Consider the following 21,781-nt stretch of genomic DNA (forward strand, 5'->3'; position numbering starts at 1 on the left):
TAAGAGCTTAAGCGAGAATCAGGGATAGCTGAAGTTTAAGGAGTTTCCTGTTATTGCTGAGAAGAGTGAACATCACACTTTAAGCTCATATAGAACAATATAAATACTAATTTAGCCACGAAGCACATCAGTCAAGAAAACACCAAGTGGATACAAAATTAAAACATGCTTCCTCAAAGCAGAGGGAAGCTTGTACCAAAACAAGGCCAATAACCAGGTTTTCTTGAAAACGGGTTAGCAAAAAGCCAGATAGATGCACACGTTCAAAAGAATAAGGCAGAAGACTGATTTTTTTTTTTTTTTTTTTTTTTTCCTTCAATTACTCCTCACCATCCTCATCATTCTTCACATCTAACAGAGACTCCAGTGGAATAAGCTTTAAACCAAATGGACTTGGAAGTATATTAGGAAATTAATCTTATTTTCTGGATAAGATTAAACTCAAATTCCTCAAGTCAACTGCTTTTGCAAAGTGCCATTTTGCCTATTGATTCTATCCATTTGCATGGAAAACAACATGCACCTGGAAAATGCAGCAGCTGAGGGACTTACCTGAAAACAATTTCTCCACAGTAGCCTTCATTTTCCTGGGAAGCTCTACTTGAGCAATAGCAAATACAAGCAATCCACACTGTTCCAAAATAATCACAGTACTAAAAGCAGAGTTGTACAGAATGTGTGTAAAAAATACACAGACAACAGAATAGTATTTAAAAGACATCATCCTCAGAGGTGTCTTTTATTAGAAGCATTCCAATACATAAGTGATTATGCTGTAGAATTTAAGGGTTTGTATTTGAGTGTTCCAGTGCACTTACACCAAAAATATGAATCCTAGAATTTAGAATTATATTCTACTATAATTCAGATCCAAACAGCTCATTTCATACATGAAAATCTTTGTTAACTTAGCAGAACACTTCTCACCTTCCTCACTCTTCCTTGCAAGGGGACAACAATGTTACCTCTTAACATCTGTTTCCATTATGAGATATTCTCCTGGATATGTTGTTTATATTCTAAATATTCTGCTTAACAGTTTCGAAGACTTGCAATAATGCTAAATAATCTATTGGAACTGCCTTTGTATAGCTGTTGCTCAAATACTGGATATCTTAAGAGAAAGATGATGATTGAACCAGGAGGTGAACAGAGAAATTCTTATCAGAAGTTCATCTGAGTAAAGTTAACATATCACCAACTTCCGGGTTCTGCAGGTCTTAAACAAAAGTTTTTACAGTTTGAACTAGTTTAAGAGAAAACTAAAACTGCTAGAAATCTGTGTACTTATTATGCCAGTTAACCAATATTTGCTTAAGCAATTTGAGGTCCATTTTCTCCCAATGAACTTCAATGAGAAGAGATTCCTGCTAGCTAAATTAACAATCCAGCAAATAAATCCCTGAAGCAAGAACTGCCACACTAAGTAACTCCACTACTACTATCTTTCACACTGTACTGTGAAAAACAGGAGTATTACATTATTTTACTGTGTGAGGAAGAAAGTGTAAGTTCTATCTTGATATAAGGGACTTTATTGGAATATGATACTATTTTACCATCATTTGCACAAATAAGGAGAGTTAACTTCTTGTAAACTTGATTCACCTATCATAACTGCATGCTGGAACAAGATAACTGGATGTATCATTATAATTTATATTGCACACCTAACTGGTGATATTTAGGCATCAATTCTTAATTACTAGGACATCAAACCCAGATGCGTCCACCTTGTATAAGCGTGATTACCGGTCAATGTTTCCATGAGGCTCCTTTTGCTTGAGTTTAGTCACTGAAGTAGTTAAAAGAGAAGATTGATGCAAAGACTGCAACTGCAGCTGCTATTACCACACCTAGAAATGACAAAGGAAATGCATTCAGTGAGTGGCAAGGGCAGCACAGTCATCCCTGGCTAGGGTGTGGAGGGCAGGGTCAATGAAATGCAGCAACAGAAATAATAAGAGCCACCCCAAAAAGCCGTGCACCACTGTTAAGCCTAAACCTAAAGCTATGATGCAGGATAATTGCATTATATAAGCTCCACGGGAAATTTCCAATGGGAGTATGATGCTTCCAAAGTCCAGGGGACTACATTCTTCAGGAACAACTTGGCAAAGCCATGGCCCACAAAGTAACAGCACTGACTCCACACCAGTGCTTAATTCCACAAGGCAAGACTAGTAGAAATAACTAACCAACTTCAAACAGAAACAAGATTGATGGGTTTTGGGGTTGTACTACACCTACTTCTTAGGCCTCTGAATTAGTCTTCATAGCTTAACACCCACTTTTCTATTAACAAGCCTGTTAGTGATGATGTTGAGTACACAATATTGGGGAAAAAGCAAAATAGACTGATGATTCAAGGCAAAATGCTGCTACATCCAAAATGGACTCATTTAGTATTATTTCTCATTATTCTTCTAGTCACCATGCTTTGCTTTTACGAATAATCAAACGGCAAAATGTTGCTGCTTTGTTGAATACAGAAAAACTAGAAGTACATTATTGGTACTGTCTTTCAATAAGACAAGACAGCCAAGGCTCAGAGTACTGTGCCAAGAGCAGAGAAGTGCATGAGACCTGAACCAGCCAGCATCAAGAAGCTGCGCGTGAGGAACATTTTGCCACTGCTCTCCCCTAGATTGCTGAGGCCAATACTCAGGCACATATGCATGGTAAGCTTCAGAAGTTAACGACTCCCTAACCAATTTAAGGATGCCTGTTGGTTGGAGCAATTCAACCATGCTCCTTCTCCTTGTGCAGGGCAACAGGGCTGGTGGTTCCTCAAAGGCAAGCAAGTTGCATAAGATGACTGGTTTTGTCCAAACTTTAGCTGTGGTTCTGATTTTCCAGGAAAGACTCTGTCTGTGTAACTCAAGCAGGAGCACATTCTAGAAATAACCTATTGAGTGAAATCACAAATAGCAAAGCTTAAGATTTTGCATTAACCCCATAAAAACGCGGTGAGAATGAACGGTGCTGAAAAACCACACTGTAATTCCTGGATTGCCATAGCAGAATCAGGAAGGTAACATACCCATATTTTGTTGAAGTTTCAACAGCAGTGTTGTTTTTGTCAATTGTTTTTGTTGTGTGTCATCTGTGTTGTCAGTAGCTGGACAAATATCAACTGCATGGAGATCAAGTGAACAAATAAACACTGGGTGAAAAGCTAACATTTGCATTTTACAGTTGAATTCATGCAAAAGAAAACGAAATGCTCATGAACTTTATAAAGCATATACATGGCAGAAAGATTTCTATCACAGTAGCAATGGCACAGCAGCAACAACATGATATAAAGTTATTCTACATAACACAGAGAGAGAAAACACACACACTCAGCAAGGAAGGAGTCGCACTTTCAAACTCATTTCTCTGCACCCTGTCCCTAATTACATAGCCAATGCCCTTCACATAACCTGGGCAGACTCAGACACTTCAGAAAGGGAACCAAAATTAACCATTAAGTAACTTCCAAGATGGAAGTTTTATTTCCAAAGCCAAATCTATCCAGGAGTGCAAGCTACATGGAACTATCACTGCCACTAAAAGAGCAAGTCCCATCTCCCTGCCCTCATAGTCACAAGGGCTATATTAAGATACTTTATATATACACATTTTCAAGACAGAAAGCGAGGCTCCATTCCTCTTTTGAAATGACTACTAAATTCCTAGAATACTCTGCCAGAATGTAAGAGAGCTTCACCATTCCTAGGCTGATGGGATTGAAAGCTGTATCTTTTGCCTTTCTCAAGATTTTTCTAATCACTTGGCTATAGCCAGGTTGTTGGAGGGGGCAAGAGAGAAAAAGGGATTATTCTTAAATCCTCTAGCTGAACTTGTTCCTATTTGCTCCTCACAGAGCAAGCATACTTCGGATTATGCAGTTTAGTGGTGAGGCCACTTGGTGGTGGAGGGTCAAAGGTCTTAGATTTCCACTTATGTTCTTAGAGCAGCCCATTATAGCTTCACCTCTCAGAAGTTCTGTTTACAGCTAAGTCATTTCTACGGCAGCTCTATTCTGGAGAAGCAAAAAGTGAAATTAAGTGGGTTACTGCACCGAGAGATGCATTTCCTTGGAAAGGACGGACTGGGCATGCCGAGACACACAGAACTGCCTGCTGGACTCTTCCGGTTCAGAAAATGGAGACAACACCCACAGCAGTACCATATCTAAAGATGTAGAAGTCTTTGGAAAATCGATTTGATAAAAATGTGGGGTTGTCAACCACCTAGAGATTACAAATTACATAGCTGAGTAATACAAGGCACATCCCTCATATGATTCATACAAAAATGATTCAGACAAGTACTTTCTCTATCATACTATGAGCCATGGGGAGAACATATAATCTAGATTTGTGATCAGAGAGGTGGTGTCTGTCATCTTAGATGAGTCATATGTATGGCAGCTTTAAAAATTTCCAAAGTCAAAAACCCAACTGTCCAAATTGAAATTTTGGGAGAGGGAGATTCCTATTCTAAGAACAGAGTTTTGAGGTCTTCCAGAAGGTTGCATGCACACATATAATAAAAACAAGGACATAAAAACCGAATGCAAGGGATGTTTTTGTTTGAGACAAACACTCTCATACCTCCAAGGCTTACATATCCACAATAAGTCTCTTTTATTAGTGGGTTTTTGTCAAAAACACACCCACGTCCCCTTACCTAGCTAAAAGAGCTGAAATATGCAACTGGAACACAGTACACAAGGAACCAAAGTTTCCAACAAAAGTTTTCAATTCTCTACAACAGAATCTTTCTTTTTGAAAAGTCGACCATCTTTCTTCTGTCAACTCTGAAGACCAAACCAAGCCAGTTTCTTTATATTTTAGTTTTGAGGTGGAAGTAGGGCAGCTTGTGTCATGTCCTTATACACTTTTGAAGTTTTGGAGCAAAAGTTGTACTCCTTATGAGGTAAAATGCAAAGCTATGTGTCAAGGCAGCAACGTTCAATTGTTTTCAGAAAGCAAAACCTTTCTCTCCCTCAACTCAGCCAAAAGATAGATATCCAAAGACACATACGTCATTAGGTTACAGAAGACCTATATTTAGCATAACTATAGAATAAATAAGTTTTACAGTAAGACAAGTTTCTAAATCCAGACACTTTCTACTATGAATTAAATCAATCCTTAAGCTTCATTAATTCTTGAAGTTGCTAACAAAGATGGGCAAGAGATTACCATTACTGAAATCTGATTTATACTCATCTACTCAGTTTATTTCAGGCCTACCACCGACCCAAGGGATTTAGTAAATCCAATCATAAAAGGAGTGCTTTCAATTGCCTGAACTAAAGCACTAAAAACCTTGAAACTCCACTCAAAGCTATTTACATCTTTTAATCATAATAGGCCAGTTTTGACTTTCTGTTTTCCTGTGAGTTGCTTTTAAAGCACAATCCAATAGTGACCTCCCTGGGAAGCTGAAAGAGGAATTACGAGAGCAGAGAGACAGCAGCAGTGTATCCTAAACACAACTGAAAAAGAGCACTTCATGTTGCACACATTTTGACTAGCACTTCATGTTTGGAATAGAAGCTGCTTTGAAAAGATTTGATGACTGGAACAAAGGTTTGTTTATTTTCTTTCAAGTGCTTAGACAGTATCAAAGTGACGCTACTGGAAAAAGACTGCTCAAATTTTTGCATTTTATACTTTCTTATTTCAAGGATGGACACACAAATTCACTAGCTCTTTTGAATCATTACTGAATACTAAATACTGTTAAAGATACTTCTACGGTTTCAGAAAGAGGCGATACTTATTAGAATAATGCATTTCCACGAGAGAAAGGCCAAACTACCATTAAACCATACAATCACGGTTCCAGCAATGCTCAGATATTTCATATTAATAAATACAAACTACTAAATTAAAGCTTTCTTTACAGCGCAGAGTGCATTCTGCACAGTTAAAGAGCCTAACTTCTAGAATGACTATCAGCATTAATAAAAGTGAAGAGGTACTTTAAGTCACAAGTTAATAATTCCCTAAGAATAATTACCAGAAGCAAACAGCACTGAGCTCATAGCATGTTAGCAGCATCATTGTTAGAATTCGCTCCAGGGAGAAACTTCTTGGTGCAAGGCCAAGCACTTTTTTTTCCTTCTTCTTTCCTCCCCTGAAATCCTCTTAGGATATTCTTACCTTTCCCCTTTTAGGCATTACTTTATATAAAAAGCTTAAAATAACCCCTCCATACCCAGTTTTATAGGCAGGAAGTTACAAAAATATACAAACTCATTTTGTGAGCTACCTGGACATCCCACACGTGCCCGTGGCATCAAGTCTTGTGACGAGTTACTGTTAGGTCGTGGCACGCTCTCCTCCTACCCAACGTTATTCATATTTACATAAGCTACAAAGCTGTTAACTGCATCACTTCTCCCCAAGCACATCTTCAATGCCACGGCAATATTAATTTACTTCCGTATGTGATACTAATTCCTTAAAGCAGAGTAATACTTAGCCTTAAGAATATTACGGTTATCCTTAAATTATAGGACATAAACTCTTATGGCTAACCAATAAAATGATGGTTAGTTCTGAAACTGAACAACTCAAGAAACTTCCCAAATAAACAAGAGGGTTAGGTAAAATATTATTAATCAGTCTATCTTACACAGCAAGCCTACAGTAAGAATTTCCATCTTTCCCTCCTCAAATACCAACATCAAATAGTGTTTGTTGTTCTTATCTGATAAGGTATGTGTGGGGGGTTGTACTTACGATATCAAATAGTAGCCCTCAAATCACAGTCATTTAGATTGGGGGGGGGAGGAGAAAACCTTGCCTACAGAAGCCCATAAGTAGTTTTACAAAACACATTTCAGTTACAAATTTGACACCTCCATTGAGGTCAAACTTGTATAATAAAACGTAAGCCAGATAATTCAAAAAAAGCAATAACCTGTTTATGAAAAATATCTGTATTAAAAGGAATACAACAGTCTCAAAGTCAGATCATAAGAGACATTCAATAGAAAGTGAAAAGCCATCAATTTTCTTCCATTTTCCATGAACAGCACACTTCAATTTTATGAAACGTATTTGACATATAGATCCAAACATTAACACACCCCAAACGAGGAAGACTACTACTTTGGCTTGGGTGAGGGGGTTGTGGGGGAAGCGTCAGCTTTTACCTGACTCCCTGGAAAATGCGTTTATTTCTTACTAACAATTATAAAAGAAATATTTCCTAGAAAAATCAGTAGATTTGACTGAAACACTCAACTTACTATTGCAACTTAAAATACTAGAACTACTCAACTACTGTTGAGTTAGCAAACTTGAGTTACTAAAAGTAACTGCTATACAAAGCTTTATAGACTTATTACAATTTATTTGCAGAGTAAGATGACCCCTAATTCACTCACAAAGTACAAAAACTTTGTTCAACTAAATATTTACACACGTTCTGCAGCTCATGAGCAGCAACCATGGTTGCAAAGATAATACAGTCAATGAAACAGTAAGATATTTGAGTGACTTCTGGCACAACCAACCACAGGAACTGTGAGAACCCTCATGATTTTTCACAAACGCATTTAAAGTGTAGTTTGATTGGTATAATAAAGCTCTGAGATATGAAATACTAAACTTAAACACAACATTCCCTATCTGGACAAACTTAAGGTATGTCTTTGGTCAACATTTGCACAATTTGTGATGCAGTTGAAATTGGCTCTCAGATATTGTATTTACCTGTGCTAGCTTCCTCTGCTATATGGATATCTTCAGCTTGTACAGCTTGGTCCAACATCTCAACAAAATGTTCTTGAATTTCTCCAGTGGCCTCATCACGAAACTTATAATCGCTGAGCATCACACTGGATCCAGCAACAGGGACAAATAGTCTCTGAGGTAAAACACGATATTCCCTCTGAAAATCTAGAAGGGGAAGGAAAAAAAATACAATCTAAACGAAGTCCTTGCTGGTTACAATAAGATTTCTCATTCATCTCTGCCCTCAAAGTTATTCCAAAAGAACTGCTCAAGGTTTTCCATGTAACAGACAATTTTAGACATGGCTTGTTTATTTGCTACCATTGCATGAAAGTTTTGGCTGTCATGATACAGATTTATGCTTTTACAGTACTCTCTCCAAAAGCAGAGACCTCCAAAGCAGACCATGAGATGTTCACTACATCTTTTATCATGTTTAGAACAACTGGCAAAAACTGCAGATAAGAGTGCACACTAAAAACCCATTATTTCAGCACCAGAGAGAACTGCAATCAGTGGGCTGTTTTATGCCACATTTAGGACTATGGACTATGAGTGCCACCTAGAGAGGAAAATAAAAACTGCATGCATTTGAAGATACCAGCATCACGACTGGATGACTAGTTAAAAGCAATTATTTAGAAGGCTTTTTTATTACCCCATATACTTAAAATACAGGGCAATACCGTATTATTATTACAGGGTAATGCTGTATAATATACTTAAAATATCATAAAAATGCATTATCCTAAAGCAAACGATAGTCCTGCAGACGAATTGTTCTTTATACAATCACCCTGCTCCCATCTCCTTTTTTTTTTTCTTTTTCTATTTTTACCAAAATCACCACAAAAGATCTGACTTTCCAAAAGCTTTCCTTTACAGAAGGCACGAAAACTGACTTTTCATTTGATTATACACACACACACTCCTGTAGCTTCCCCTTAATTTTTTAATATGATCAAGGTTAAGTTTTATTTTCATAAAATCAGTTTGCATTGCATCCTAGCCTTTGTAAATCCAAGTTAAAGCAGTCCAGCAATTCATGATGCTGAAAATTATGTATGATCTATTTAAACGACACCAGGCATGTAAAACGAAATGTGATGAAGAGAAATCAGGAGACAACAGCTTAAATTTCCATACAGCTGGTTAGAAAAACAGATTGTTCATGCCAGTCACATACACAATGCTGTATCTAATGAACATGAATTACTAGCCTGCAGAATTTGTCAACAAGCATTCACAATACAGCTGACAATTCAAAGCTCTGTTCAACTGACTCTTATACTCTTGCTAAGTTTTAGCAGTTCTTTAATTTGAAGGTCTACAGAAACACTACTACACTGATTTTTTTTGATAAGCGTTAAGTTACATGCCAAAATTCTGCAGCAAGATTTTAATTACAAGAAAGTCACAGTCAGTGAGCAATAAAGTAAGAGTACACTTTGCGGTCAGAATTTTGAACAAAAAGTTGTTATGAAAACTGTGATACCAAGGAACCTATTTGAACTTGACTAGACTTGGCATGAACCAAAAAGGGCATGACTGAAACCCAAAACTGTGATATTTGCTTGTTGTCCTACTGTACAGTGAGATTTCAGTACACTAGCAAAATTTCCCGAAAGAAGCACAATATACTGCATATAGAAAAACTTGCTTTCTCTTCAAGTTCCTACTTTTTTTGTCAAGTCCTTCATTTATAATGAGATCTTCAAACAATATCTCACAACGATCACTCAGGGTATTTATTATGTCTCTTTTCAAAGCCTGTAAAGACAAAGCAAGAACATAAGCAGTTTAAAAAACATCCAAAGTGCTTTTGATTACTACAAGAACGAAAGTATCCTTCGTAGGCTAAACCCATTTTCAAAGAATATTAAAAAGGAAACAAAATAAGAACTAAAAACAACGAAGTGACAAAAGTTAGCATCAAAAGCATTAAGAACAAGAACAAAAAATAGTAGAGGAAATATTCACTATTATTAGAGTAGCAATTGGCAACATCTGGACATTTTAGGAAAATTCACAAAGCACTGACTCAGTAAGGTACAAAATCTCTTTAAAAATGCCTTATGTACAAAAGCATAGTTTGCAGGATTTTATTAATTTTAAAGTCATTTGGAAGCCTCATAACTTTGATTTTTTTTATAAATATTCAACAGATACTGCCTTCTACTTAAGGTTATTATCTGCTAGAAGTAAAAAAAAGGAAGAGAAGATATACACACAAAAGTGAATTCTAAAACAATCCGTAAGTTCCAAGGCAGAGAATATTTAGACTCCTGTTTATATCATGTCATTCTGAAAACTAGCATGACAACTTTGTTTTCCAAAAAGTCTCCAATGACAACTTTACCTGAATAGCCTCTTTAACTTTTGGCTTGTTGTTATGGATGTAGGCTCTGCATTTCACAGCACCTTTGAGATTTATGGAACCACTGCAGACCTGGACCGTAGCTGTTGACCTACGGCTTGAACCCTGGGACTGAAAAACAGGCAAGTTTCAGTTTATCTTGTTTGCTAGGTGCTAACAGCATGGCTAGCAAACATTAAAAGCTTATAGCATATGTTAAGATGTTTACATATAACTTCATATACGCACACTTTTGATTTTTAGCTTTGTTAGTTAAGATAGAAAATTTCTTATTATGTAAACCACATTTTTCCAGACACTTCATTTCTATGATTTAAATATTTCTGTCTGCAGAACTTATGAAATTCTTCCATGACTGGTTGCCAATATTAGTATTACTATCTGGCATCTATCCTTGAAGTTCATATACTTAGTACATAACGCATAAACCTAGAGTATCTTCAAAGTCATTCAGCAACAAATAAGTTCTAAATTTGGTCATATTAAGCATTAATTACCCAAATGAAATTTGGGTATGAGAATATATGCAATGCTCCAGGAAATCTCAAAACGTGGGGATTTTTCTGCAGCAGAGACAAGAGATTCACAGACCTAACTAGGATTCCAATATGAAAATGACATTTTCAAGAGTTAACATGAAAAGAAAGTAACATCCTTGTTTTAAGGCTTAAGAGAACTAATGGTTGGCATCATCTTAAAACAAAAGGAAAATAGGGACAACTTCTGCATGGAACACACAAACTTCTTAAGGTAAAAAGTTTTCCTTTCATGTGAGGCAATTAACTATGTGGAGATTGCAGTTACAACCTACCAAACTAAGATGACCCACATTGTACAGAAAGCCTAGAAACTAAAGCCTAGACACATTTTGACTTTGGAACCTAGACTGGAACACTTCGGTTCAGAGGTTGCACCTCCATTACCTCCCGTGCTATTACAGAAAACTCCTGACACAGACCTGAAGGCCCTGGATTATGATTCAGCCTACAGGATCTGTATCTTAGACCAAAACTAGGGACTGTGCTTCTAATGAAGGTATCCAGGTCAGTGGATACCCGGCCATTACACATCAAGACAGAGACTTCGTAAACTTGACCATCAAGATTGACTGAAATCAACATACACAGGTTCTGAGCCTTACAGTCCAATTAAGTAGTTAAATCTACCCTATCCTTTAAGATTATGCAGACAGGAAGCACGTGGAACTGTCCACAATCAGTTTCAGAGTCAATATCCAGGGGGAAAACTCTTAAAGTAAACTGGATTTCTAGACAGTATTTTAAACATTGTTATTTTCTTATTCTATTGTAAACTAACTTCTATGTTCGCTGTTTAAAAACCACAAAATACTTACCAATTGTGTAAGAACTTTGACATCAGAAAACTGAGTGCTGGACTGAGTACTTCCTCTTAACTTTTTCTAAGAGAAAATAAAGGTGACATATGAAAGATGAAAGCCTGCTCAAATCCATCCTGTCAAGGTATTTTACAGTCTCCCTCCCTAAGGTTTAAAATGTGTCCGTATTTAAGGTTTAAGATATGGAAGGCATCCATGAGAATAAGGAATAACAGTAAAAAATAGAGATTTATGTAGCAATCAAACGTTTAATCCCAATTTGGGCTCTTCAATGAAGCACAATTAATAGAGCCAATTAGACCAACAGATATTGCACAGAAGACCTTCAGTGCCTCTTATCAGGCTGCAGGTTCTGAACTGCACATCTATTACTCACCAGACCTTCTAGTAGTTCTGTATCATTATCTTTGACTTGTCCATTGATCAGAAACACACTGTCCTCTATCTGTTTTGACCACCGATTTAATCCATTCTTAAACAAAAAGACAAAAATCTCATAAAAGATACATAATTTCACTAGAGAGGATAAACAATATCAGACAGAAAACTACAGAAATATGTTTCAATAATTACTCCAACAGGTTTTAGAAGTCTCTGAAAAATCTGTATGGAACAATAGTTGAAGGATGGGGCCCATCAAGCCAATTTGTATTGAAAGCTTTCTATACTCTTCTTATAACCTGACATGACTTTTTTCAAAGGGGAAGCAGAATTTCACAACTGCAGCTGGGATCACCATGACAAATATTAATTATTTGGAGCACAGGAAACTCACAACATTGAGCACAACAGAAGGAAAGCTCTCAATATATTTAAATACAGACCATGTTTCACTAGCTTCATACAAGATTTATAAAATGAACAGCTGTCACACTCTGCTAGTCCTATTCCTGCACTCATAATGTATATTCAAAAATCTTAGCTTTTGTTTCAACAGAATTTCTCAATTTCAACAAGAGAAAAACAGAAGCACAGAATAAGCACAAGACTAACACTGTTGCAGCTGGTTGGTTACCTTAGTATTCTTCTCCAAGTCATGGTTAGGTGAAGTAGCAAGAAGTGGAATGTGAATATTAACGTTCACTGTGCAATCCAAAGCTAGCCAGCAAGCAGACAGAGCACTCTGGTATTTCCAATCTGCTGGTTTAGCTGAACTCTAGAAGAAAGAAGAAGCAAGAAAGTGTCCCAATATAACACACTTTCACAGGAACGTTTTTGAATCATTCAGGCAGCACAAGCTCACCTTTGGATCTTGTACATCATAAGTCCGACAAACTATTCTTTGGTACTTAAAGAAAAAGATTGGATAAAAAGCAAAAAAAAATCATTTTGTAATTATCTTCTCCCTTATATTAACTATTTTTGAGCTAATTTAAGCTCTGAAGAAAGCTCTCACCTTTCATTAAGTGTAAAAAAGTGGAAAATATTTGGCTGTAAACTCCAACTATCATAGTGATGATGTCTCATCTTCTACAGATACATTAAGATCCATAGGTATGCACAGCAAGAACTACCATTGCACTTATCTCCTAGTTTCTCACCCTTCTAAGAAAAGCCTTACTTTTTCTCCCTGTATTTCCCCATTCCCTACAGAGAAATTTCTTTCTTCTGTTACACTAGCACAGATCTCGCATACCTGCAACTTTCCCAATTCCATGACTATCACTGGTAGCTGCAAGCTCAAGAAGTTATCCAGTATTTGAGATGCTTTCCTTATTTTTAGGCAAATCAAAGCAACTCAGTAAGACATAGTGAAAAGCTACCACAATTGTGGAGAAATAAGAGGACCCATGGTCTATTTACACCTATACAAAAAATTCCCTAATTCCAACTTACTGATTTATGCCTATGTGAAATCAAACAACTTCCTCCTCCCCACCTCATCTACCAGCCCAAAACTTTGGTTTGTATCCCAATACTGAAGAAAGAAGAAAGAACAGCTCTATCTGTCTACTGATCATGAAAGACTGCTCATATACATTTTCATCCAACATCTTCTACATCTAGCAGTTACTGCCAAATGTGATACAGCCATTCATTTTAATGCACAGAAAACTCATTTCTAACACAGCCTTCTTTTGAAAAGTAATTAGAGAAACTAGATGGAGATAGCAGCCCAAACCAATCAAGTTTCTTGAAAAAAAGGATACTTCTTTGTAGTAGAACAAACTTGAAGAGCTGCTCTGTCTGAGATATCATCCTCACCAGCTTTCCAAAGGCGCCTTCTCATTACAGACTTTTCCACTGAAAAGATGAGCTAAAGATGAAAAAAATATTACGGAATTTTCTGTACAAATGATGTGCTATAATTCTTCAAGAACAACCTTGTCCAGAAGTTCTAAAGCTGAACAATGAACTGGTAATAGACCTTATATCTTAAAAAGCCAATTAAAGAAATTCTTAACATATATTCCAAGGCAAGTACTCTAAAACAAAGTTCCCTGGGCAACATTAATTCAGTTTCCTTTCACTGGTGGCCAGCGATAGGACGAGGGGTAATGGCCACAAGCTGAAGCACAAGAAGTTCCGTCTCCAGGTGAGGAGCAACTTCTTTACTGTTAGGGTGACAGAGCAGTGGAACAGGCTGCCCAGGGAGGTTGTGGAGTCTCCTACTCTGGAGGTCTTCAAAACCCGCCTGGATGCCACCCTGTGCCACATGCTCTAGGTGTGCCTGCTTGAGCAGGAAGGTTGACTAGATGATCTGTAGAGGTCCCTTCCAACCTTAAATATTCTGTGAATCTGTACACTCAAGCAAAAGAAACAACATTCAGCCTGTGCATTTCAAGTGGCATTCTTTAGGAAATATTGCAGCTTTATGCTTAAAACTTGAGAATCTGGAAAGATAGGTGTGAAAAAGTTCAGAAAAATAGGAACAAATTTAAATTGCACAACTGCTGACTACTTGAACGCTGTTCATCTTTTGTTGTTGACTACTAGCTTCAGCCACAACCGAGACTTGATTATACCGCCCTAATAACACATCTTAGCACTGAAATTGAATTCTGGGCCTAAGGCTTTGAAGAGTTTGCATATTGAAATTACTATGCTTAGGCTTAGCTCCTGAAATAGATAAAAAAGAACCTATACCAACAGAATAGAAACTTAAAAACAAAAACACTACCATATGGCAGATTTCACAATATCAAAAATGCATTTTAATCCTATCAGACAACAGAATGCTCAAAATATTTTTTATATGTAATCGTAAGCATTTAAGGTAAACAGTGTTCTAGAATAGAATCAAGAAAACAAAACCAAACACCTCTTGTTATTCTAAAACCACTGATCTAAACAATTCAGTCAATCAAAAAGTTATAATGCTTCAGCAATCATTAACAGTTCTACCTCAAGACTTAGTAGAAGCAGCATGATTTTCCTTAAGGCACAGTATTACATTTCTAGTAAAACTATAATGAGATCCTCAAGAAAATACTACTGCAGAAGCAAACACCAGAGAAACAGAAAGTTTGCTAATCCATGCTGTGGTACAGTCCCAAAAGACACCCATTACTGAAGTTTCAATGGGCCTCAGAACTATAAAAATCATTCCAGAACATTTCTGTTAGTTTAATTCTAAAGCCAAACAAGCATATAAAAAAGAAAACAATAATAGAAAACCACAGTTAGCCATAAAAAAAATCAATTTCTTTACTCCAGAAAGCCTTTGCTTACCTTGCGCAAAACGTTTTGACTGTCTTTTGCCAGTTCTGGAGCTGCAATAATAAAGACACCAAGAACTAACAAGCCCCCAGGAAGCATTCTGGAAACCTTGAAAACAGAAATGCACACATGCTAGTAGGAATCAGAGATCTGAGAATTGTGTGATACACCATGACTTTCCCATAAAAGAATTATGCATGCAGAACAGTAAGTATGAGTGTTTTCCACTGGTACATTTCTTATGTCCCATTTTCTGGTACAAGAAATAGAGGAAGGGAATATCTTGCAACTTTTATCTCTTAAGCCTATTAAGTCCCCTGTTTCATCATAAACTTATAAAACAGTAAATACCAATACTTTGGTTTAATTACTCAGAGAATGCCTTGGAAGGTTCCTTTGCTTTGAGGATAATGCTTTACATTACAGTCTCATTACAGAAGGGATGACAAACATTGTATCTCTCATTTAATTTCTGATCTTCCCACCGCCTTCATTAGCTCGTACTGCCATACCTGGCTGGCATGGGCAGTTACCCACTCTTCATCAATGGACGTCAGCTTGGAAGGAATTATGGTGCTTTCGTTTTGCTCTTCCTTTGGAGGGGTTCGAACCGCCCGAATCACATAGTCTCTTTGAGAGGAACACTACAGAAAACACCAATATAAACATAGATGATAGAAGGTTGATTTCAAGTTTGAAATAGTACATAGTATAGATGAACTGTAAGGACTGTTTAACAGAACACATAGTTGAAATCTATTACCAAATATAGTAACAACAATCTCTTATTTCCCTTGCTTTAAAGGCCAAAAATGCCTCCCTTTCTTTGCCTTAAAGTACTGTTGAAGGAAAGTGGAATCTTTAAAATGTTTATTTCAACTTCTTGTTTCACATACTTTTAAAGAAGACTGTAGAAGGATTTCTAATAATGAAGTTCTATTTTGCAGAAGTCCTCTCTCGTGAGAGTTCTCTTCTTCTGCTTTACACAAGCTAGGCGTGATGCTCACAGGCTTAACCCAAATGATAAAAGCCAGTGGAGCTGCCTCCTAGGAACAAAGATGGCAAGGAATTCTTCACAACACAAACTTACCTGTCCTATTAGCAGGCCTGTGACATAAGGCTTTTGTTTTGCACTGAGGTCTGAGAGATATTTCCCAACAGCCTCCTCCACAAAGTAAGTTCTACCCATTATTGCAGGCTTAAAAACTGTAGCTTCAACCTATAAAGGAAAAAAAAAATACAATGTTAAAGAATGTACATGTGCTACAGTGACTACACAAAAAATGAAGTCTTAGGAAAAAGGGACTAAGCATATGTTTTTAACTGCCATCAAACATTCAATTAGTTAAGTAGATTAAAAACCTGAAGATTTTCATAAAGAAATGAAAATAAGGTTATTCTATAGTATAAAAAAGGTTCTTTTAGAGCTGTATTTGAATAAAAGGGTGGAACAGCTGCCAACAAAAGGAAGTATCAAGTCAAACATGCCAACAGCAAGAAAAACAACACTTCCAAGCAAGATTTTTTTGCTACATCACCTTTCAGCAGCAACCTGCGAGTGAACCGTTCATTTTCCGCGTTGGGCTTCCTCCTCGATAGCCGTGCTATACACCCCACACCTGCCCCTCCACGCCAAGCAGCGAGCTTCCCCCTCCCAAGAGCCGCCTTCAGGGCCCCCTGCAAGCACCACACAACCCGAACGAAGAGAAGACAACGTTTGCTTCCCCCAAAACGCTTTCCCGCCTTTGATTTAAGGCTTCAGCAACGATTAACGGGCGGAACCGGCAGGCCCGGCGCCGCCGCGCCCCACCCGCACCTGCGCCGGCCCCGTAACGGCCGCAACGGCCGCGCGGGAGGCGGTGCCGGCGCCACGTCACCAGCGCGCGCTGCTCCCACCGCCCCACACAGGGCTCCGAGCGCGGGAAACGGGCGCGCGGGGCGGCGTCACGCCAACGCCGCCACGCTTCGTGTGGCGGAAGCACCAGCTTTCTTGCACCGCAGCTCCCAGGCGCGCAAAATATCTTAGAAAGGCATCGAGTTCTGCCTAGAACCCCCCCGGAGCGCCTTTCTTTCCTTGGAGTCCCCTCCGACACGCCAGCAGGCCCTAAAAGCCCTTCTCAAAATGGCGAAAGCAGCGTCCCGCCCGCAGCCCAGCCAACTACGTAGCCCGCAACTTCGCCAGACCTGCGCGCGCACGCGCGGCGCGGCGGCGGGCGGGCGCGGCGGCCTGCAAGATGGCGGCGGTGCTGCAGCAGGTGCTGGAGCGCGGCGAGCTGGGCAAGCTGCCCCGCGCCGTGCAGGCCAAGCTCGAGCGCTTCCTGGGCGACCAGCAGAGCGAGATCGACGGGCTCCGCGCCCGCCACGAGCGCTTCAAGGTGGACAGCGGTGAGTGGCGGGGGGCCGCGCCGGCGCTGGTCGGGGTCGGCGGGCCCGTCCCTTTCGTGGCCCGCGTGCTGGAGGGGGGATCCGCTTTGGGGCTCGGAGGTGCTGTTAAAAAGCGTGGGAGTGCGGGAAAATTCCTCAGGGATTTTATAGAAGCCGCCCGTGCCTCGTAGGCAGCTTGGGTCCGGGTTTATCGAGCGTTTCCCAGCGCAGCTCCATAACGCAGTTACTCGTTCATTATAAAATAACAAAATGCACGAGTCCTGCCTCAGAAGTGCTTGTTAAACCCCTTCCGCGACACCTAGGCTTGCCTGGTCGTGGCTATATCGGTATGGAAATACTCTACAAGAAATGTTAGGTTGGTGTAACCGAGCCCGCCCTGTTCAGCTGCACTAATAGAACTGACTCGAGCCAAATCAAAAACACCACAGCTAAGTCAAATTTTTATATTATGGTACATATTCACAAAGACACATTTTTTTTTTAGTTCTAATAATGCATTTTAAGCAGTGTTAATCTAACGTAGAAATCCCTCTCTTTGGTTTCCAAAAGCATATCATTTATTCTTTCAGTTCTTCTGTAGTATTACTGTTTTACTGTATTGCCTTGGTAAGTGCTGTTCTTTAACAGAGTTGCTAATGAGCAGGATTCTCTGTCATTTCTCGTGAGAGAGGAGGGAAGGTGTTTATTAAGCACAATCACATTGCATTGCTTTGCAGAGCAACAGTACTTTGAAGTAGAAAAGCGCCTGGCTCAGAGTGAGGAGAGGCTGGTAAATGAGACACAGGAATGTCAGACTCTCCGTGAGGAGCTTAAAAAACTTAGTAAGTATAAATGCACATTCTTAAAATCAGACAGCTATTTTTTATTATTATTATTTTGTAATTCAGTGTTATATTGAAGTGCTTAAAGCTTGAAGTAGAAATTTAAAATCACTTCATGATTGTTATTTCATACTTGTTATTTCTGCAAATAAAGTCTTGTGTTTTTTCATTCAAAGTTTGTGGGGAGTTTAAATTTCGTTTAATAAGAAAAAACCACAAAAGTTGTGTTTCTTTGGAATAATAGTAAAATAATGCTATATATTGATATATTGCGAATAAACACATCTGCTCTCAATGGCTCCTTTAATTTGCTACAGTACTGTTCATACCACCTAATCCATTTATTGGGTTTTTGTTTCGTGAGATCTAGAATTCTTCCCTCTCTTCATTGCTCGTGAGAGAAACAACTTGATTGCATCTGGAGCATGAGTGCTATTAAAATGGAGCTTCCTCACTGTTATTTCTTTTCATTCAACAGATGAGCAGTTGAAGTCTGTGAATGAGAAAAATAAAGAACTTGAAGCTGCTCAGGACAGAAACACAGCCATACAGGTACAGGAGGAAGTAGGCTCTAAGTTCAAATACTGGCTAACCTGTCTGATTGTGACAAAGAATAAAATGAAATTCCCATTTGGATTGTTGCTACATGAGTACCTGAGTTGCAAAAAAATGAAACTGAAACAGAAGTTTCACAATGGTTTAGGAAAATAAAGTTTAGATTTACTGAAAGCTTTGGACAGGGAAACTTGAAGCCAGTGGGAGTGGCGTGTTCAAACTGAATGTTCTAAATGTAATGGAAGCAATGAAAGGAGCTGCGCTTTTATACTCAACTCGAGCTGATTCCATTTGCTGCTGTTGAACCATCTTATATCAATTTTCAGCTGCTGTATTTGGCTGGAATAGCCTGCTGTTATTTAACACACATTTCTGTAATGATAAACATAAATAATGGCTATAAACTGTCAAAGAGAACTAATCACCTTCCTTCAGTGCTTTTCTGCATTTTTTTTCAGAGCCGTCTAACTAGAGAAAAAGAAGAACTGGAAGCTGAAAAGAGAGATCTGGTTCGAACAAGTGAAAGACGATCTCAGGAAGTTGAACATTTAAATGGTAGGGTCAATAATATATTAACAAAAAATTTCACAGCCTTATATTAAGCAAAAGATTTCCTAGAAGAGCTAGGTGCAGTATCCAGTTTGTGTAGGCAGTGCCTGATGGTGGACTAGCAGAAAGAGGGATGTAGTTTAGGGCAGAGAAGTAGGTAGAAAGCTATGTGCAAGTCATAAAGTGCAGTGTTTTGATAAACAGTGCTTACCTTGGAGACAGAAAATTATACAAAGTTGTCTTCATTTTTACATTATTACTTAAACCTAGCCAATAGGTAAAATTTATAGTTTTGCTGTTGGTTTGTTTATATTGGTATCTCTCCTGCTTTCCTCAGAGGATGTTAAGCGTCTAAATGAAAAACTTACAGAAGCAAACACAGAAAAGGTGAAACTTCAGCTGAAGTTAGATGAACTTCAAACATCAGATGTTTCTGTGAAGGTGAGTAGTGTTTTATATCTGTTGTGCTTGTTAACATGATGATGCTATCAAAAATAATTATTTACATATCAGGTGATCATTATTTTGTCATTGGTAACTTTAAAGTAGGTCAGACCACTTAAATGGTTATCTTGTTATTTATGACAAAAGGTCTTATTATAAAAGTAATGGCAGTAATTTTACTTTTGGTCTGAGCTTAGTACATAGGTTATTTTGTATGGAATTGATAAAATTAATTGTGGAAATTTATTTTTAGTATCGTGAAAAAAGGTTGGAACAAGAAAAAGATCTACTGCAGAATCAAAACACTTGGCTGAACACAGAGTTGAAAGCCAAAACAGATGAACTCCTACATACTGCCAGAGAAAAAGGCAATGAGATCTTGGAGCTTAAATGTAATTTGGAGAACAAGAAAGAGGAGGTAATGGAGTTCCTGATTGTTCAGACTATTTTGTATCAATAATACCATGATTAATTGAATAATTGAGTTAATGCAATTACTGTAATGCTCAGCTTAAGGGAGAAAAATCTGTGTGTGTTTTACAAATACTTAGGAGTTGTGCTTTCTTTTAGGTTGTGATTTGCGAAGAATGCACATAGTTACCATTATCTAAAATAGAATAGTTTTTAATGATAAATGATATATACATTTATCTCATTTTAATTATAAACTATAAACCAGAAAACTTTTGAGTTGCTGATAACCCAAGGATGTAATGGTAAAATGCTGTTAAAATGTACAGAAGTACATTTTTTAATAGGGAGTGGGCAACAGAGCCTGATTTAGCACTCTTTAGATTTTACGTGTGATAGTATTTTTGTTTTCCTGCAGGTTGAGGTAACTAAACCTGCTTTTGTTTAGGTACCTCAGTGGTTGTTTTTACAATTGTTGGAATAGTCTCCTCTCATTTGAGAGCTCCCAGCAAGAGAGGTTATTTGCATATATATAATTTGAACTATTTGGGAAATCTCCTTGTTCAATTTAGCTGCATGCAAAGGGAGCAAAGAATGTTAGAAGTGTAATCTTTTTGCTCTTTTTGTTTTGCTGTTTGCTTGTTTGTCATCTTAAGGTAGAAAACAGTGAAGTACGTGTTTTCCAAAGTTTTGAATTCTCAAGACAAATTTGTACGTTACTCTTGTTTACTATTTGAACAGGTTTCCAGAATGGAAGAACAGGTAAACAGCTTAAAGCAATCAAATGAAAATCTTCAGAAACGTGTGGAAGACCTTTTGAGTAAATTGAAGGAGGTAAGATAATGTGAAGTGTGTATATGAGAGAATGACAGTCACTCTGTTGCTTCTACAGCTAAAAAAAAGTGAAATGGAAATATCTGAATGCTTCCCTGTTCCACCTCTTCTTTAATTCCCTAGGCGAAAGAACAGCAAGCTAGTATGGAGGAAAGGTTCCACAATGAGCTGAACGCCCACATTAAATTATCCAATTTGTATAAGGTAAGTTTAGTGGATGGTGTGTGTTGTATTAGTATGTTGTATTATTCTGGGATCTGAATTTCAAGCTTAATTGTTTTTGTATCTTCATTTGGGTAACTGGTATGACCAGGTATTGAAATGAACACTGCAAGTGTCAGGGATCTGATAAGTGACTGAATGTCATGTGTCACCTGAAATGAGCATAACTGGAACAAATTCTTACTATTGTGTCAGCTCAGGGAGTGAAAACCTTTTGCTGTAGTTTACTAGGACCAAACCTGCTGAAGAGGAGAATTGAATATTCTTTAGTTTATAAATATATATTATACTCAGCTAGCATTATGTGGGGTAGAATCCTTCAATTCTAAATTCATGTTTTGTATAAATGTGAATAGAGCTTCCTTCAGTTAAGCGTTGGTTTGAAGGGGCTTAGAGATTTATCCTTTGCCTAGCATACCGT

At 38.0% G+C, this 21,781-nt stretch overlaps 2 protein-coding genes across 3 annotated transcripts in view; one reads left to right on the plus strand and one right to left on the minus strand.

Moving 5' to 3' along the window:
- Positions 1 to 735: 735 nt before the first annotated feature.
- ODR4 (odr-4 GPCR localization factor homolog) lies at positions 736 to 16,758 on the minus strand. The gene is made up of 14 exons (XM_026043741.1): positions 16,678 to 16,758; positions 16,230 to 16,358; positions 15,652 to 15,783; positions 15,152 to 15,247; positions 13,630 to 13,736; positions 12,723 to 12,759; positions 12,495 to 12,635; positions 11,856 to 11,951; positions 11,477 to 11,542; positions 10,105 to 10,233; positions 9,425 to 9,515; positions 7,725 to 7,910; positions 3,044 to 3,136; positions 736 to 1,856 (listed from the first exon to the last, which is right to left on the minus strand). Exons 2-14 carry the CDS (start codon positions 16,326 to 16,328, stop codon positions 1,789 to 1,791), a joined length of 1,341 nt encoding a protein of 446 aa, XP_025899526.1. The 5' UTR covers positions 16,329 to 16,358; positions 16,678 to 16,758; the 3' UTR covers positions 736 to 1,788.
- Positions 16,759 to 17,373: 615 nt separating this feature from the next.
- The window catches only part of TPR (translocated promoter region, nuclear basket protein), a 32,979-nt gene continuing 28,571 nt past the window's right edge, over positions 17,374 to 21,781 (plus strand). For both annotated transcript variants that reach the window (XM_026043746.1, XM_026043747.1), the window contains exons 1-8: positions 17,374 to 17,524; positions 18,241 to 18,345; positions 18,824 to 18,897; positions 19,359 to 19,455; positions 19,787 to 19,890; positions 20,147 to 20,311; positions 21,046 to 21,138; positions 21,262 to 21,342. In XM_026043746.1, coding sequence (XP_025899531.1) covers positions 17,374 to 17,524; positions 18,241 to 18,345; positions 18,824 to 18,897; positions 19,359 to 19,455; positions 19,787 to 19,890; positions 20,147 to 20,311; positions 21,046 to 21,138; positions 21,262 to 21,342 — 870 coding nt within the window. The remainder of the gene's footprint in view (positions 17,525 to 18,240; positions 18,346 to 18,823; positions 18,898 to 19,358; positions 19,456 to 19,786; positions 19,891 to 20,146; positions 20,312 to 21,045; positions 21,139 to 21,261; positions 21,343 to 21,781) is intronic.

The sequence above is a fragment of the Nothoprocta perdicaria genome, unplaced genomic scaffold (assembly GCF_003342845.1).
Source record: "Nothoprocta perdicaria isolate Ctin4 unplaced genomic scaffold, notPer1 scaffold_338, whole genome shotgun sequence".
In the NCBI taxonomy this organism is placed as follows: domain Eukaryota; kingdom Metazoa; phylum Chordata; class Aves; order Tinamiformes; family Tinamidae; genus Nothoprocta; species Nothoprocta perdicaria.